This window comes from Cryptotermes secundus, unplaced genomic scaffold (assembly GCF_002891405.2).
Source record: "Cryptotermes secundus unplaced genomic scaffold, Csec_1.0 scaffold2092, whole genome shotgun sequence".
NCBI classification, from domain to species: Eukaryota; Metazoa; Arthropoda; class Insecta; order Blattodea; family Kalotermitidae; genus Cryptotermes; species Cryptotermes secundus.
Genome location: NW_019721032.1, coordinates 430798 through 450722, shown reverse-complemented (window position 1 = coordinate 450722; position 19925 = coordinate 430798). Strand labels below are relative to the sequence as shown.

Sequence of the window (19925 nt, the reverse complement as noted above, 5' to 3'; positions counted from 1 at the left end):
AAAACAGTATTCACGGTGTCTGCCTTCATCTGGCCCCTCCTTTTGCATTTTTGAAGAGAGAATAAAAACTTAGAAGGAAATATACAAAATATTAATACTGCTAATTAAGATAATTTTTAATGTGACCCCAAATATGTTACAATTTAAAGACCCACAACGCTAGAGTGATCCATAAAAATATTCTTAAATGAATAACTGTATGTTTATATGCAAATTTTGTTTCTGGTCTCTTTTGGAATAAAATCTTGGTGGCAGTAGTTCTTCCAGAAGAGAAAATACATAGCTATTTTTGTGTATTATAATAAAAAAAATCTGTTTTTATTGCTAGGAATATGTCTATTAATCAACATCTGTATACAAATTTAAAATAAAGAATTCTGTTAACAATCAATCACTGCACATCTAGAAATACAAAATACCCAATTTAACGTTTTATGACTCAAAAAAAAAACAGTACAATGAGATGGAATGTATTTATAAAAGAAGTCTTCTGACACAGAATTACTAGTTATGACAAATCACAATAAGTGAAATACAATGGTAAGCTGCTGTAACACATATTGAGGGTGTGTTAGGCCAAGATTATTGTTTATGATATATTTGTAAAAGTTTCATTTATAACCTTATGTAAAGTAGGCTTCATAAAGAGCCAGTATGGCTACAAATCAAAATGGCCAACCAATTAACATTATGTATAGAACTTCCACATCATATTTTGACAGAATGTGGTTAATGATTAATCATATACATGAAAATGTTCATTTATCGTCTAATATAGAGTAGGCTTTATTATGGATGAATATAGCTGAAAATTGGAACTGTGTGGTAACTTTTAAGGAAAGTCTGCAGTATCAAATTAAGGAAAAACATGTGTCCAGTTCAGATGTTAATGCTAGGTCACAGACAGGATCTTCGTAAGACATTCTTTCTTTTTTTCTTTACTCTGTAAAGAACACCTAAAAATACACTGCATGATGTCACTGAACCATACCAGTGTTGCAATGCCGTTCATTGAGGGTATTGCTGTTTCTAAGACTAGGCACTTCAGTATGCAAGAAGTTTATTTTAAGAACATTACTGCAAACACAGGCTGTGATGCTGGTGAAGAACATCAAGAGCATAAATATTAATATGAAAGAGACTTAGCTCAGCTCAATGCAACACAGTGATGCTGTTATGTTTTCAGAATCACTCAGTCAGTCATAGACTGAATAATATTGTTCACGTTTTAAACAGAACCATATTTCTCTCTACCACACTTGTATGTCACAACATAGGCATATCTAGCATACCTCACAGGGCTGGAGATGTGATAATAGGCAGTACATGTATTGGAAAATAACAATCTTTCTATGTTCATTTCATGTTCATAAACATATCAGTCATCTAGGTTCATATTAGATAATTGTTTTGATGGTTCCTATATTATTTCTGTGTAATCTTTCCAGTTTCATTACAGTGCTGTATCCAATCTTTTAACAGTGATGTTCATAATTCTTTCACTGTTTCCTCATGGGGTTCGATTTCCAGGGGGTAAAGTGGCAAGGGCATGAAGATGACCACTCACCTCCATCCAGTGCCAATGTCAAGAATGGTGGAGCTGTTCCTCCACTCTGCCATGTATTTTCATGACATAGTGCTTAATTAATTAAGCACAGGGACAAATTTATCTTCTATTTATATATTTATATATATATGCAACTTGCTCTTTATTCAGATCATGCTCTCATTACTTCCACCATATTTTGTGTGATTTTTAGAGTACAGTTTATAAAATTAAATATGTTGTGATGAGGACCTGGGATAACATAGTCAGTATAGCGACTGGGTACGGGTTAAACAACCGAGGGTTCACAGTTTGAATCCTGGTAGGGTCAACAATTTTCTCTTCTCTATGTTGTCCAGACCGGCTCTGGGGCTCACCCAACCTCCTATGCAATGGGTGCTGGGGGGCTCTTTCTCTGGGGGTAAAGCGGCCTGGGCGTGAAGCTGACCACTCACCTCAAACTAATGCTGAGGTCAAGAAATGTGTATCTAGACATCCACTCCCCCATATGCCTTCATGGAGTAGTGCTTAATTAGTTAAGCACAGGAACATCTTTATCTTTAAATATGTTGTAATGAGGCTTCTCACTTTGGGTTCAGTCTCAGCTGGCCAATGTGAGATTTAAAGTGCATGGAGTGGCTATGGAGCAGATATTTCTTGAATTTCATTAGTTTTCTCTTGTTAATCGCCATTTCACCATTGCTCCATACTCATCTATCCCCCCCTCCCCAAAGTGTGCAATAGCCCTTACCAGACAGCACATTGTCATATCCTTGGTCTTTAAGTTTGGGGCTTCATTTTTGAATCAGCATTAGACTAACTATAGAGTAAGGAGTTAATATTTAGATGGTAATGAATCCTCTGAAGATAACTGTAATCACAAAATGTAACAACAGAGCACTCTGCATGATGCACTACACTGAACATGGACAAAGACTAATGAAGATCCTAGGGACTGACATGTCCTGGTATCTCCCCTCCCATAGAAATCAAGTCCTAATGCTCATAAGAGAGACAAAATTTGAAGTTATTTATTTGAGGCTCCTGACAATTTGTCTTTTTCATCTATATAAAATATTGCGATTTCAATGGAAGTGACCAATTATCAATCCAGTGACATAATTAAACAAATTAATACAGCCTATCATCCTATTCCTTTTGAGCACTGATCATTTCAACACATCCACCATTAACAGAATTAACTATTAATATTGCTAATATTGAGAAAAGTCTGAAGAAAATACAGTTCTAAATAAATTTCCTACTACAATATTCAAATGGCAGCAGTACTTGTAAACATGGCAGTTTTAGAACAACATTAATATTGTTATCCTGTTCATGATCAGATTAACAGTGATCACTACACGTTGTTCTTCTTTTGGAAAATTTCCCTTTTTTGCAAGCTGATTGAATGATCACTTCATCATCATCATTATTATCATCATCAGCAACAGTATTATTGTTGTTGGTTTGTTAATTTCATTTTTATGTTTATTTATTTATTATTAAGTTTGTTGGGATTCCCTCAATTAACACGTCCATTGGTAGAATTAGTTTGTTATTCCAATACCTCAGTATTAAAACTTCAATATAGCACACACAATTTGTCTCCTTCAGACAGGAAAATACAGTGATATTCTTTCAAAGTATGCATACTTGTAGCAGAGGTGGAGGCTCTTTCAATCAAATTAGACTGACACATAACGCACAAGTTCACTTCATGGAAGTGCTGTATGGAGAACTCACCATAATTTTATGTTATATGAGCACACCCCTGACTAGCACGCCTACTTGCTGAAATAACGAGAGACATTGTCAGGAAGCTTCTGAGGAGAGCATTATTCAGTGTTCAGCTGTCTTTAAGAAAAACAGGAAATATCTATTTAGATTTATGTTTTGAAAAATGGTAAGAATTTTGAAGTTGACAAGCAAATATCTTCTAGTTTGGCACACGATACAGTCTTGTAAGCATATACCAACATTTTGAAGAAACATGCTGCCTCCATTTTCAGAATTGAAGTGTAGGGCAAGGAATTCTTTTAAATAATAAGGAAATTGTAATGAATGTGGTCACTTAGATCCAGCAGACAAGGAAACCTGATCTGACCAATAGGAGTGGTAGGCAAGGATTCAGCTCCTTTCAGTGGTATCAGTTTGCTTTTTATAACAGGAGGATGATGGAATTATGAGAAAACATAACATCTTCAGTGACAAACTTCTTTGCAGTCTGGCTTTGTAACCAAACCAATTACTTATTCTTCACATTTCAGCATTGAAGATGGAGATAGAGCATTCCTCTGAAATGTCAGTATCCATCTACAAGACTACATGGTGTCATAGCCCAGACGCGCACAGTCTGAACAGGCACCACTGTGGGAACCCTAAAACTTATATTAACAACTGACCGTAGCAGTTATCCTGCAAGATAAGTAGGCCTACATATATTTCTGCCGCAATAAGACAAAAATAAAGAACTGTGTTCGCGAACAATGATATCACATCACACCAGCCTGTTCATTCTCTTCATCTGAAACATGTTCAGCTAGGAGTGGGTTTCCATCTTCTTTTGCTGTTCCTGAGGACTGTCGCCGTCGGTTGCTTGAGGAAGCTGGTCTTGGTGGTGACACTGCACTTGCAAGGAAAGGTGGTGGATAGTTTGTACAAGGTGTTGTAGGTGCAGATCGAGGCAGCCATTTGTAGCTTCGTGAAGAACTTCCTGAGCCAACTGTTCCAAGTCCTAATGGCATATATAAGTTCTTGCCACTACCACGACTGCGATATCTCTTTTTCCTACTGTTATTTTGAGAATCAGTGAGTGTAGGACCACAGTAATCTGAGCAGTGTTCCTGTAGGGGTATGGGCTGTTGGAAAGGCAGCCGTTGGATCTTACCAAGTAGCTCTCGTATCTCAAGAGTGGGGCTAGTCGCTCGTGGAGGGGAACCAGGGGTACCCACACCAGCCAAGCTGCTTATATCAGAGCCTGTTGTTGATAAGGCTGTTGCTGACACGAAACTTTGTTGATGCTGCAACATGTCTGGCAGTAACTGTTGCCCAGGCTGGAGTTGCATGTCTCCGGAGAGGCAACTAGGGGATCGGGAAGTGATTGGTTGCTGCTGAGTCATTGTTAACAGAGATATGTTCTGATGTGAAGACGTCTGTGACAGGTTCTCTGCTGAGTTGCTTGCATAGATGTTATGGTTGCTGAAACTGGTAATTGATGACACAGAGCGTAATAGCATAGGTGGCGGTGGCAAGGTGGTTGAGAGTGGTGTTGAAGTTTGGAACTCATCCAAGCTTCCAGCACAAGAATATGGTGGTGGAATTATTGTATTGGCCTGGAAAGAGGAGATCAGGCATCTTATATAATCTTATAGCACATATAAACTACGAACCAACAGAATATATGAGATTTCTGCTTCTTAACAGTAGTGTATATGAAGATTACTTTCTTATAGGATGTGATGCATTGAACTCTGGTGAAAAGCTACCAGAATTTTGGAGGAACCTGCTTATACCATCTTCAAGACAGAACGTGATGGAAACAACAGGTTCCTACAAAACCACTGGGAACTTACTACCAGACTATGTGGCATCAAATACAAGAAGACAGAACTAAACTAACTCCATGGGCTTGAGTCCTTTTTTAGAAGTCAACAGTTGCTCAGCTACTCAAGAATTTCCAACCATTTTATGAACTACATTTTTTCTCGGCACCCTTTTCCAGATACCTTCAGTGTATGTTCTTCCCTTAATATCAGAGACTAAGTCTGACAGTCATACAGCTAGAGGAAAAATTATAGTTTTGTATGCCGTAATCTTTAAATTTTTGGACAGCTTATGAGAAGAAAAGTTTCTGAACAGAATTGTAGCAAGCATTACTCAAATTTAATCTGTTCTTAAGTTCCATATGAATCAAATTATGATTTGTTACTATCATTCCAACATTTTTGAAGGGTCTATTAGCCATCTTTTTGTTACGATTCTGTCTTGCATCCTAGCATAAGACATCAGTATGTACTTAGTTTTCTCTGTGTTTACTCTCCAGAAGACAGCAATGAGATCTGCTTTTTGCAAAGCATTAACATTAATTTGTTATAGGTAATATTTGTGAAACACAAGAATCTACATATAATGACATTAAAGTTTGTATGGCGCTGTGCCTTCTTTAAAGTGCCTACCCTGTAGCAATTACAGGTTTTGTGTGCAGCATTCTTTCTGTAATATCAGAACGTTTTAGAGGGAGACTGAGATGGCTGGTGTAGCAGTAATGTTCTAGAACAGGATTGGAGAGGTGCTTGATTCAAATCTCAGCCAGGATACTGGTTATCCAGATCGGTCTTATCATGATTTCTCCCAGTTACTGCAGGCAAATACCACGATATTATCTTCCAAATCTTTTTCAATTCTTCAATGATCCTGCCATGTTGCACTATATAGTCTAGCTACTGAAAATATGATAAAGTATCCCCCCTACCCCAATGAGAAATTGAATAAATATGTGTTCAAAATTAAACATGAAGAAGAAATTTAAAACAAATTCCCCTAAGGAATATTATCATCAATTTAATAAATCATCGTTTTTAACAATAGAAAACTCTTTGAAAATCAGGTGTGCAGGGAACTATCAATACACCTCTCATTCTGTAAGTAGACTGTCATAGTATTCATACAGTTCTGTTTAGCAGTCATCAGACTAGTCTTAATTACACAAATGGGCACGTCGCCTCCAACAAAGTAAGCCATTTGTTAAGTGGTAACACGTTCTGTGACTACCCTAAACACAAAGTTAGATGATGTAATCCAAACCTCATTGACTGCATTGCATAGAAAACTGGAACTGAGTGAATCTGCAGTGCTTGTGGCTGACAGAGAACCTGTAAAGTAAGATGCTGTAGTTAATGACAAGCTACAGCTTTATTAAGGAAAAAAGGTGTTTCAAACAGAATTAAATAAAGCTGACTTTCCTGCTACACAGAACTCTGGTTTTACAGATCCATTACTGTTATTATCGTAATGTTGTATTTTAGCGTCCTGTTGCACTGATCTTCGTCCATGATATGTATACAGTGGCCGTCTTGTAGTGCACTCAATGTCACCTGTCACTTCACAACATGTTTCGGCACTACAGTGCCATCATCAGGTGCTCTATTTACGTCAATCTATTTCATTGCTTGCCATTACGTCATTGTAAAATTTAAAAAGTATTTAAAAATGTTCGTCAACTATAATAAATATATGTAATAAAAACTTGTTAACATTATTTATCTTATCTGTCCCAACATTACAACACCCGCAACCAAACATGGAACACGCAACACGAGACACGATACACTCTGAGAGTAAGAGGAACGACTCCCATAGTGGTGGAACTATGCGTGGTGTTAGAATTGGGACAGATAAGATAAATAATGTTAACAAGTTTTTATTACATATATTTATTATAGTTGACGAACATTTTTAAATACTTTTTAAATTTTACAATGACGTAATGGCAAGCAATGAAATAGATTGACGTAAATAGAGCACCTGATGATGGCACTGTAGTGCCGAAACATGTTGTGAAGTAACAAGTGAAATTGAGTGCACTAAAAGACGGACACTGCATACATATCATAGACGTTATTATCGCTGTTATTTTATTTTAACTGTGTGAAGAACTCGACTCATGAGTATAGATTCTGACTATGTTAAACATGTTGGATATAACCACAAATTTTCATGCTGCTATATTTATAATTGTTGACTTAAAAACAACAATTCATGCCTTAATGTGTAAGTATGTTTGTGATCTATCCCTGTGCCATATTTCACATGCCTAACTCCAGTTGTTTATTAGTAGTGTCTATCAAACTGAAAACTAAAGAAAATTTTCTCATGGCCACCATACTGTTATTTTACATTAAAAGAAAGGTACTGTATCAAAACTTGCATATTTTTCAAAGAGCTGTTACCATATACCATGTCAGGACCCTGTAGTATGTGGCTCTAGAGTTTGCTCAAATTGGGTAGTATGTAAAAGCAGAAATAGTTATCAGAGAGTACATTTGACTTTCACCTGCTTGTTGTGCCATGGTCAAGAATGAACAGAAATTTTGTCCATATCTCCTTCATATGTCTCCTTCTTTCTCATCTTTACTATTCAAGGTCAAAATGACTAGGGCCTGTTCCATGTCGCACTGCATATGTGACCACCTTCTTTCAGAGCTCATGAACAACCTTTCTTCCCTGAGGCCTGTATTGTATTTCTCCTTTAGACAGTCTGTTATACTTCATCTTTTCCAGGTGGGTCTCCACTGCCTTCTGTATGTCTCAGTATCCTCTGTTATATTAGATACACCCAGTTACATTTACACATATGTTTAAAACCCATCCAATCAGTTTATCATTTCAGATGGAGTAAATACACACTGAATGCACTGCCATGTCTAGACAACATAAAGTGATTATACGTACATATCTAGTGTAGCAGTTTATTCTTACCAACTGGCCTCACTATGTAGTTGCGGAAGTACTGAACCATGAGGTAATTTCCACCAGTACTGCCCTTTCCATTGTCACCATAACTGATGACCAGTGGATACAGGTCAGGTTTTGATGTCACCTGAAACATTCCAAGCACAATTAAAATGTTAAGTAATAATTCCTGCTCTTGTGTTGTCTTGCATATGGTACTTATAGTGTACTTTTATAGACATTTCTCAGTTATAAAATTTTTGGTCATCTCCACAGCTTGTATAAGAGTTTTAGGGAGTATTTTTGTGCACATGTAAATCATGAAAAGGTAGAAGGTGTAGTTGTCACTGTGTTTAATGCAATGAAGACATGTGGGGGAATGGAGGTATGGCTTCATGAATTCTTAACTTCAGCACTAGATGGAGGTGAGTGGTCAGCTTCATGAGTCAGCTGTTTATACTTGGGAAATTGGCCATGGTACCCATTGTGTAGGAGACAGGGTGGGCCACGCTTATATGGGTACTGTGGTAATAGACAAAGAAAATGTCTTTCCCCTTGCCTCAAATGGAATCCAAATTCTTTGCTTTTCCAACGTGTAGCTTGTTTTCTTTATTGCTAGTGGGGTGGGACTAAGTCCCTTGTACTGCGGCCACTTCTGGCCTATTGTACCAGCCCCAGATGATAGGTGAGGGTGATTGTGGAGCAATTGGTAGAATGAAGATTGGGAGGGGAAACCGAAGTACTCGGAGAAAACCTGCCCCAGCGCCACTCTGTCCACCACAAATCCCACTTGACCAGACCCGGGATCAGACCCGAGCCGCTGTGATGGGAAGACTTGTAGCTTAGTCACTATAGTCACTGATCTGTTCTGGTTGGAGGAAAATGTTTCAAATAAATCTTTTTCTTATTATATTTTATTCTGAATAATTTCACTATTGGAATTCTGAAGGGTGTCATATTAGTTTCGCATTACTGCTCACATAACTCACCTCTGTGTATGGCGGTGGTGCATGGTGGAAGGATGAGCAGCGACTGTATTGAGGTGGAGGATAACAAGATGTAACTGACTCTCTTCCTGAACTGGGTTCGTCATCACAGGATCCTCCTCCAGGATCACCTCTTCTCCAGCAGCAGCAACTGCAGTGCCAACGACGCCAAAGACTACATCCACCCACACATGATACCAAAAATACCACCAGCAAACACCTGGAACCACAGCAAGTAGCACCAGTGCATCATCTGCACAAGTCAGCTCTGGAAGAACAGTGGATTAAGCTGGTACTTTGCGTCGCACCCCACAACATCAGTATCCTCAACTCAGAACTTTGATGCATGGACCACATCCTTAGGTGTCCTTTCCAAGAACATAAAAAAGGAAGATACCACCTGCTTAAGGATTCTGTGGCAACCTCCCATCTACTCCCTGAAGAAACACTGTGGATATGCCATGAACTCGTTTTATAGTTTTACACCATTTTGTTCATAATCAATTGCAAGATATAAACATTTAACACAAATCTGATTGGCCACTATAGGTTATTCATGAGAGATTTTTAGAAATAACTCTAATCTTTTAAGTTAATATTTTGCATTTTTTTTTTTTATTTTTTTATTTTAAATCTTATTCCAGAAGTCCAGGGGAGGATGTCTGGACCCCCTCTCCCTGCCAGCACCCATGTGCATATATTTCTTTCACACATAAATAACTGCTAGTAAGAGCAAGCATTAAGGAGGAATGCCAATGTTAGCCTACCAGAAGTACCAGTGGTTCCAGAAAACAATACTGAAGATGTCTGTTGTTGGAGGAACAGATGGTGGCCTGTATCCAGGGATGTACATGTAGCAGCAGCCCAAGGTGCAGCATTCTTTGGGTGGGGAACAGCTGAAAAGTAGTGCATGCAGCGTTTATTCAGTAGCCTTATGCTACAGGTACAACCACATTTAAAAATCACATCTCTGATGTGCATCATTCAACTTTCTAAATTTCAGCTTCCACTGAAACACAGCTACTTTTATTAGACAGCAAAGAAAAAGCTGGTTTTGAGGTTCTGTGTCAGTGACTATGAACAGTGGTGCCTTTGCAGAATGTGATGAGACATAATTTGGTAAAACTGTACTAACGTTTCATAGGAGCCTATAACCTTCATTTTCAGAATTGGGGAGTATGCCCTACAAGCAAGCAAGGCTACTTGTCAGTTGTTTATGCTTGTTTTCCTGCTAGATTTACTTTTTGACCCTGAAGATTGAAGCAGAAGCATGCTTTGAAATGTCAGTAAATTTTTCACAGGCTACTCAGGCTAACGTCTTAAGAGACAGTCACTGCTGTGCGACCTCAAATCCGGCCTTGAAATGCACAGTGATTTCTTCAGTACTCATGTTTGTTATAATGCTTTTGTATGAAGACCATAAATTTAAGCAAGATATGACCTAAGAAAAATTATGTGAACTGTAACTTTGAGCCAAGGAGGATGAGGTTGGCAGGTCATGTAGCACGAATGTGGGAGATGAGGAATGGGTATAGGATATTGGTGGGATAGCCAGAAGGAAAGAGACCACAGGGAAGACCAAGGCGTAGGTGGGTGGACAATATTAGAATGGATCTTAGAGAGATAGGATGGGATGATATGGATTGGATAGATCTGGCTCAGGATAGGGACCAGTGGAGGGCTCTTGTGAACACGGTAATGAACCTCGGGTTCCATAAGATGCTGGGAAATTCTTGAGTGGCTGCAGAATTGGCGGCTCCTTCAGAAGGGCCATGAGTGAGTGAGTGAGTAAGTAAGTAAAGTAACTTTGAGCACTTTTTTGGACGGTACTTACTAGTGTCCACCATCGCAATATTTTGATGTTGCCTGTGAAAGAAAAGGAACACTATAGTCAGTTCCATTGAGAAGTCAAGTCACATGTCACAAAGAAGAGAACAGATCATGTCAGAGTCATGAATTCTGAAGCAAGCCTTTTTCAGACTGTAGACATCTTACATACATGTTAGTGTGGTGTATAGGTGGAAACTGTAACTAAAAGGGCTGAAGTTATGTGAAAAAAAAATGGTTTCACTGTGTGCAAATTAATATGATCATGCTGTTTTTGTAAAAATGTGGCCTATTATGACATCACAATTAGGGGTGACCAACTTCTCATGTTATATTTGACCTGTTCAAGCTATGCTAATATCCCATGTTTAAAGTAGTCTCATAAAGTTGATTTGCAGTCCCTACAGCAGTGGCTCTGAAGAGTTACATAGTCCGTGATATTACGCCGTGTAGACTGATAAAAGTCAAATTTTATTATGGAGGAACATATCTCCTCCATCAACAAGGTTGAAGAATGAATTTAGCAAGGAATCATCATGAAGCAAACAAAGTTCTGCTTGCCATTTTCTTCGACCCTGAACATTAGGCGATATATTGTTCCGAAACGTCGATTGATTTTCACCCGACTGCGTGGCGTTTTATTCCAGAAGATAGTCTCGTAAGTAATGTGAACTGTGATGGCGTCACAGAGCAGCGGCAAGCATGCAGCTTGAGAGCAATGCATTGTTGAATTCATTATCCATTGTGATTACTCACGAAGCGATTATGTTTTCCGGTGTATTTTGGGATCGAAATTAAATTGTGTGGTGGGACCAGATGTGTCGTGTGGAGTTAGAGAAAAAGAAGGAATTCTCAGAAATCAGAAACTTCATGTTAAAAGGGAAAGTTCCAGTCAGGACCAAGACGACAGCACAGGTGAACCAAGCGGCCGCCGAGGACGGTATATTTTATATACCTCTGATTTTTTACTTTCCGTTAAATGAACATTAGTCTTGTCGTTTCTGTGTTCATATTTCTTTGCATTGTTTTACGCCGCTTCCGATATCTCGACTGTATGCCTTAGAATTGTAGGGTGACTGACGAATTGGAAAGGATTTATAAGGAAACAGTCCTAGTTTAATCCTAGCCCATATTTTCCGCTGAAAAACCTCGTTGGGTTTAGTCGGTTTACGGGATAAGATTCGAAACAAGCACCTCCCAAGCACAGCCGTAAGTATACTTTACCATCACGAAAACCTTTTTGAATAGCTCGATGTTCTTTTCTTTAATTGATCGTAATCGTTTGACGTTATTGAATTGCTGCCATTGTTGCAGGGGATCCCATCAGGTCGCGTGCCAGATATGGCGGCCGGGAAGCTAAGGCCAAGTGCGTCAGAGGCCGCGAATATACCCCCAGTCGGAAACTGGGTGAAGGACCGTACACGAAGGTGACACAGTTTCAGCATACTGCAAGCTGTACTGGCTGCGTGCAAATTTGAATCTCGCTCGTCCTCTTGTCTGTGATAAGTTTCGGTTACCGTTTGAGCTTCTCTGAAGTGTTTTGCAGACAGAAACCAGCTGATTGCAGTCGCCATATCCATGTATCTGCCTTCTTGTATTTTAATTATGTTTATTTATATGTGTCTTATTTAACGATACTGTCAGTAGCTGAGTCTACATAGCGTCCAGTGATAGGATGAACTGAACAAGGAACTGGAAGAGATGTGGAAAGAAGCCTTCTTTGTCCAATTTAAATTACTATCCTGATATTTGCCTGAAAGGACTTAGAAAAACTGCTCAAAACCTTACTCAGCATGATCGGTGGCCCAGCCGAAATTCGAACCTAACATCTCCAGGATTAAAGTCGGAAATATTATTATTTGAGCCAATTAATTCGATACATCCTTGTAATATTGATCCATTTGTTTGTTGAAAAGTACTATCTTCTGGTATACCCGTATGGCACCGTGTAAACTGGTAAAATGTTACAGGCCTTTCTGAGGAAGTTTTTGTCTCTATCCTTCGCGTTTGATGAATGTGTTTTAATGATGGGATGTGTTTTAATTTCATTGGATGAGGCCACGGGTATGAATTGTTAAGCCACGTTCGTCAATAAACTGAAGAAGGCAACAGTTCGAATCGGTTGGCAAGGAGAGTAACGTCATTTCATACGCAATCTGAAAGCGTCTGCAGCTGAAAATCTTTGAACTATGAGAGTTAAGGCCATCTGGGTTGTTATGCCTTATAGTTCCGAGACAGCTCGACGTTTCGGAAGAATATATCGCCTCAAATCCATCTTTCAATATCGTAAAGCAATTTTTACTGTGGAACGATAGGAAAAAAGAGTCTCCCACGCTAGATCTATATTTACTGTTCGACTGATATCAATATCTAATGAACTGCTGGAGCCAGTCATGTGAAATGTGTCATGGAGCCAAATTATAAACATACCTACAAGATTCACAGGAATTGTTCCGTTAGCACTAAAGTATAATATTGAAGTTCATGAAACTTGCACTTTGTCGTAAGTGAGAATGGAGGCAAAGAATTTGGAACTTGTTTCGACTGAAAATGTGTTTTCATTGTATTCTTCTCTTAAACAATACCTGCGAGATGCCTGAACACAGAAAGTAAATAGAGATATTGGGTTTTCGGACTTTATCCATCGTCCTGGTTTTAAGATAACTAAGAAAAACACGACGTTTCGGAAACTGGATCTGTTTCCGTCCTCAGGTGAGGGAAAACACCTGTTCTGTTGGTTCACTTAGAAAGAGCTAGGCTCAATCACTGGACCAATCACCCAGTATCTCTATGTGTTATACACCATCGTCCGAATCCTATAGTAACTACAGAAAGTAAAGTTATCCCTGTGCTTAATTAGGTAATCAACCCGCCATAAAGACGTGAGTGGAGGTACAGCTCCATCGTTCTTGACTTCGGTACTAGATGGAGATGAGTGGTCAGCTTTAAGCCCCGGTACCCATTAGATAGGAGGTCAGGTGGGCCCCAGTTCTGTCTGGGCGCTGTAGAATAGAGAAAAAAAAACCTGTTACCCCAGGTTGGAATCGAACCCTGATCGTCCAGTCTGTATTCCATCGCTATACCGACTTTTTATCCCTGCTCCATCCAAACACAGAAACGTGTAAATGAACACAGACTGAAACAACACACAATCTGGTGCGTACAGTCGCCTAGTGTCCATGGGACATTTATGTCTCCACACCACAGGACTTCGAGTTGATCTGTGGGAATCATTTTATTGAATGAATGGAACGTGTTAGTGTTTACTATCATATTACGAAAACGTTTCTCAAATTCCATGCGGAAGTGCTGCAAATTAATTTCTCTCTGGGTTCTGCATTACTGACAAGAGGAAGTGGATACCTGAGGATTATCGGCTCCGCAGCTTGAGATTATCTGCTTCGTGTCATCTTCTTCGTAGTAAACATTAGCCACTTTGAATTAAATCTGTCCTGTGCATAGATAACAACAGCGCTAACAGTCCTGTGCCTGGTGTTTGACATTTTATTTTCAAGTTTATGAATGCCCAATTTTTTAATATTTCGGAGGAAATGGAATATTAGGTATTAAAATATACGTATAGAACAAAATTGAGATAGTTTTTTGTAAAAATAATATACAGGATTGTACGTTTTTTCCCTATTGTTTTCAATGCTAAAATAAGTTTTAACGGAAAGTGAAACCATAACATTAAAAATTAAGCACTGGAAAATTCGAAAGAAATATAAAATATTTTTCTTCGAAAAGCTAGCAATGCAAATAAAACTAAACGATATAAATACCTTTACCTTACAACAAGGAATATTAGAAAGAACTGAAGAGAATTGGTGCATTATGGGTGAAGTTTTGTAGAGATCCTGATTGTTTCCAGTCTCCCTGTTACTGGAAGAATATTAAACACAGAACATGACGTAAACACGCCCAACACAAGTACAGAATAGTTCCAGGATATCCACCAAGACCTTATATACGGAATATAACATACTTTGTCTAGAATATCTTTGAGCGTACGTCATCATTAGACATTAGACATATGGCGGAACAGGAATCGTTGTACAGGAATCTCGTTCACCACAGGAATTCTCGTCCTTAAGGTTATCTATCCGAGACATGAGTACGCACAGGATTCTTTCTCCAGTGGGAAGGGTGAGGACAGCCGGAGAATTTGCCTGCAGACTTTCTCTTAAGTCCTTAATAGTATTGTTACCGACCGCCCAAGTGTGTTAACAATGTAAATATATTTTTTAAAATAATTTTAATATTTTACACTAATATTTGGCATTTTTTCTTCTTTTACCTTTTTTCTTATTTATTTAAGGGGGCAGATGTATGGTCCCCCTTCCCCAGGCCAATGCCCATAGTTCAAGGTATGACAATATCCTCAATGAAGCCAGTCAAGCTCTGACGTTGGAGATGGAGACGCTAACCCCGTATCCTCACAGCTGATCTCCCGAGAAGACATACAGTCACCATGAAAGATTGAGATCATGTAAAACTTCTGGTATACGAACTGTGTGATAGCCCTGATAATGAGTTTCGGAGCCCGAAACATGTGGAGCTGTTTATGTTAACATGTTTTGGTTGTAGCATTTAATGGTTAATGAATTATACTATCAATATTCATGCAATCGAGCAAGAAGCATAATATATTTATTAACTACTGCCATTACTTTCTTCAAATGCGGTAGGAAGACTTGCGACTTAGTACCTTTCCTGCAAGCATGAAGACAGCCAGTAGCCCAGCACCTGCAGCTCCGGCTAGAGACACGTACATAATACTATTTCAATTTCCCTGTGGCACTTACAAATAGTCCACGATATTATAAAGCAGAGCACACACATCTTCTGCATCCCCTGAGGAAGGGATACAGCCTTGTCTACCCAACACTGAATAAAACAAGCACAAAATCCACTGATCTGTTGTCACATTGACCTGTCAAATAGCTGCTGGCCTAAAGCCAGATTCGAGGTCACCAAAGACCCTTTACTGTTAGGGCAGAAGCACCGATACTGCAGTAACCACCAGAGCGATTTTACTGTAAGTGGAAATTGTGTTCTCTTTACCATCTACGATCTTTGAGTTCGATCCGCCTAGGCGTCTACGTCAGTATTCAGTTAGAGTTAGCGTCGGCGCCGTCGTGACGCCCGACTGGAGATTATGGGAAATATAGGGGAACATATTATAATGTTTCAGTTAGACCGTGAAGATGAATGAGAAATTTAGAAGCCAAAGGTAAAATTGTTGGCAGTCCTGTTACAAGCAATGACAGCCAGTAATTGCTTCATAGCTCTGTGTAACATTACGTCCTCTGTTTCATGGCGTAAGTGTAGCAGTGATGATAAACATTGAACGATCATATTTCAATTGATTACCCATTAAGTTACAAATTCATGCAATTTTTTTCAGTTTTAGTCTAGTTTTAGTTTTATCCTTACGGAGAGCATATTGAAACCATTCCGTCCGTCTGTCTGTCTGTCTGTCTGTACGCATGATACAAATCGAGACCTGCAGCCAGATTTTCATGAAAAGTTGATACTGGGAAGTTTTATTAAACTATGTCGACACAGCCCATTCTGTTGGTTGAAGTCGAGACAGTTATTACTGGCGCTGTCTACAAAGCTCTTTATGCGTTTCCTGCATAACTTTTAACTTAACTTGTTAAATATATCACAGCAAGAAATATACCTAATAAAATTACAGAGAAAACTGAAACATAGATTTTATGCTCAGTATATATTTTCCGTAGGCCTAAATATTGAGGTTTTGGGCGCAAGAATTGTTATGTTACGCGTTCAGTTCCTAGTTCATATATTAAAGTTTCAAAATTGAGAATTTTTTCACAATAGAAGATATCTTTATTATTTTATCTAAGAAATACCGACATTTCCGGCGAAATGTTGCTGTCGAGGAATTTCCATGGCTGCTTCGAATTGGACAAGTTCCATATTCAAATCTCTGCCCTGAAACCGTTGTCGTGATTGAGGATTTTAATGGCTTTCCCCAGGATCTACATGCAAATGTCAGTATAGTGCCTCAAATTGGTCCATGACCGCCTTCCTCCACACTTTTCTAAAATCATTATTAAGTAATCATTTCATCATTCTGAACTTTTGGAAGTGTCGATAAATGAACGGCAAACAAACATGTAACAGAATGCAACTTAGAAGGCCTACTTTTATGTTGCAACGGTTTCTAATCCTGGAAACCTACATATGTCATGTGTTGTTTAAGTGACGAGATTATTTAAGCAGGGCCTACAAATTATGCGTGTGATAATTACAATTATAGCTTCAAAGATTCGCACTGTCGTTGTGTTGGCAATTGTTGGCTTTTAACACATAAATTTATACATCTAAATATAAGTGAGTTTAAACTCTGTCTCCTCACCAGATTTCACATGCCAAGTTTCAGTAGTTCATTAGTCATTATAATCGAACCGAAAACCTCCACAAAATATCTCATCGAAACAACCTCGAAAACCCGTAACGAATAAGTAGTTACTATAGGATTCTGACGATGGTGTATAACACACTGATATGTTGGGATTTTGGANTGATTGAGGCTAGCTCTTTCTAAGGGACCCAACTGAATAGGTGTTTTCCTTCACCTGAGGACGGAAACAGATCCAGTTTCCGAAACGTCGTGTTTTTATTTGTTATCTTAAAAACCAGGACGATGGATAAAGTCCAAAATCCCAACATATCACCGTAACGAATAGTTTCGCGACTTTCTCTGAATTGGACGCCGAGTTCTGAAGAATTATTTAAATTAAACTTGTATCTGCTGAGAGATTTGTCACGTCTGTAAGTCAGTAGCTTTTAATAATTGTAGATGGCTTCGGTAAACGTTCCTACAGCGAATGTTTTCTTGACTGTAGTGGAACATTTTATAGCTCACTGCTGCTGTAGGTAAAAAGGTACAGGCAAAGCTATCCCTGTAACAAACCGTGGAGGTCCATAGGGTTGTGAGAGGTCGAGGCTATCACATTTTCTAGACAATCGGTTCATAAACGGCGGTGAGATTGTCAGCCTTACGCGCCGGCCGCCTTTTACCGCCAGGAATATTCTTGGTACTCATTTCTATTAGAGGCTGAGTCGACCCCAAGGGCTAGAGTGCGGCAGGAAGATTAAATCAAATGAAAACCCTAATGAACTCATTGTGAATCGAACTCTCAACCTTCGGGCTTCTAACGAAATGCTTAGATCAACTACGCTAACGCGGGCCCCCACTGTAGATGTAGAGGGGTCGTAATGTTATTTGGGTTCCTGCTATCCATATAAATCCATAATTATCGGCTGTAAGGAAATGGGTTGGCTTTAGTAGCATAACGTTCATAGTGAGGTTCGTAAGGATCAGTCAAGAAGTTCAAGATTAGAAATGGGGATAAACAGACACACATAGCTTGGTGATCACATAAACCTGTTCATCTTTCTATAGCAAAAATGTAAGCTAATACATAGTAAGAATTCTGTCTTCTGAGATTTGACGCTGTGTAGTCTGGTAAAGTTACATGATGTCATATCCCTGGAGATGGTAAGTATTGTAACGTGTTTCGTTACCGAATACGCCGTAGAGATGGTTAATTGGGTTTATTTAACAATCTACAAATAACGGCTATAATTAATGATCACAATATTACGGGTTTCCACACTTTACAAACCCAACAACAAAATCTCTTAACACAATCTTCACTTGTCTTCACGTACTGATAACGCGGGAGCTATACAAGTCTCCCTGAAATACACACTCCGAGTATAGCTGTACTACAGCAATCACTATGTCTGGAAAGCACACAATAAGTCTTCCGCTCGCTGACTTCTTAGTTCGCACACTCGCAGGCTGCTATGTTTCAACTGACTCGAATAGCCTTCGCTGCTCCTTATGTAACCTCGATCGGACAATACGGCCACGTAATAGGCACCCTTGTTGCCTAGCGCTGTGTTGCTATGTAACGCTAGCGGAGGTAACCGCTGTTACTACCGTAACGTCGCCGCTGTTGACTCGCGTTGCCTAGCGACCGCGATATCCCTCGGTGACGTCACCGCGGAGGGGAGTGGCGGGGCGGGAACTCGCCTATTACCGTAGTAACGCGAGCGTTACGTTACCGCCACGTACCGCTGGGGAGGTAGGGGTCAACATGTCACACTATTGTCATTTGTAGGAGGGTACGCGTGACGAAATGACGGATTCTAGTTCGGATGATTGGATTTATTAGCAGCTTGGCTACACATGCTTCTAATTACACTCAAATTACAGCGCTATCACTGATTGTACATGCATCTCATAATTCACTGTTGCACACACACACCAGTCCTCTCCGGGTAACAGTCTCACTGGATCACACACTCCCCGTGTTACACGTAATCGCAGTCTTCAGCTCGCACTTAAAATCTTCACAAGTCTTTACGCACTTCCCGTTGCTGTCACTCTTACTGTTAACTCAAACACTCTCAGATACTCTGAAGCGCACATACTAAACTGATCTGTCAAAGTCAAAGTCACACTGCGACTGACGGTCAGTCAGTCAGTAAGTCTTCATGTCCAGCCCCAGTCTTCATGTCCAGCCCCATTGCTGTTTGACAGTTACGGTCTTGTTTTGTGGGGCGCCCTCTCTGATGAGAGGACGGGTCTGTCTTTTGTATATGCTGCTGGTCCTTGCCAGCGCAGTCTTTCTGGGGTCCTAGTCGCATGGTACTTACGACCATATTTTACTGTCTCAGATTTGAGATTTCCCTTTTCGTCGCCTCCTACGACTCGCAGTGTCACGGTGGAGGTATTCGACCCCGCCTCCACAGGGGTTCTGCCTTGGTTAGTCATAAACTGAACTCAAGTCAAAGTCACATTGCGACTGACTGTCAGTCAGTCAGTCAAAGTCGTGGAGTCGAGTCCCATCTGAAGCTCTTGACCAGATATTTATTATTGTTTCATAGTTACGGTCTTGTTTTTGTGGGGCGCCCTCTCTGACGAGAGGGCGCGTCTGTCTTTTGTATACGCTGCTGGTCCTTGCCAGCGCAGTCTTTCTGGGGTCCGAGTCCCTTGGGACTCGCGACCATATTTTATTGTCTCAGATTTGAGACTTCCCTTTTCGTCGCCTCCTACGACTCCCAGGATC

General features: G+C 39.6%; 2 protein-coding genes across 3 annotated transcripts in view; one reads left to right on the top strand and one right to left on the bottom strand.

Moving 5' to 3' along the window:
- The window catches only part of LOC111875347 (corepressor interacting with RBPJ 1), a 47317-nt gene that overhangs the window by 17841 nt on the left and 9551 nt on the right, over positions 1-19925 (top strand). The window lies entirely within an intron of this gene.
- LOC111875346 lies at positions 2035-15841 on the bottom strand. Of its 2 annotated transcripts, none has more exons than XM_023871521.2 (7): positions 15521-15841; positions 10820-10851; positions 9753-9881; positions 8989-9205; positions 8027-8147; positions 6353-6420; positions 2035-4881 (listed from the first exon to the last, which is right to left on the bottom strand). In XM_023871521.2, the coding sequence occupies exons 1-7, from the start codon at positions 15584-15586 to the stop codon at positions 4042-4044; spliced, it is 1473 nt and encodes a 490-aa protein (XP_023727289.1). In that variant the 5' UTR covers positions 15587-15841; the 3' UTR covers positions 2035-4041. The 2 variants fall into 2 exon arrangements, with proteins under 2 accessions (XP_023727289.1, XP_033611680.1); XM_033755789.1 differs by lacking the exon at positions 15521-15841 and adding an exon at positions 12037-12267.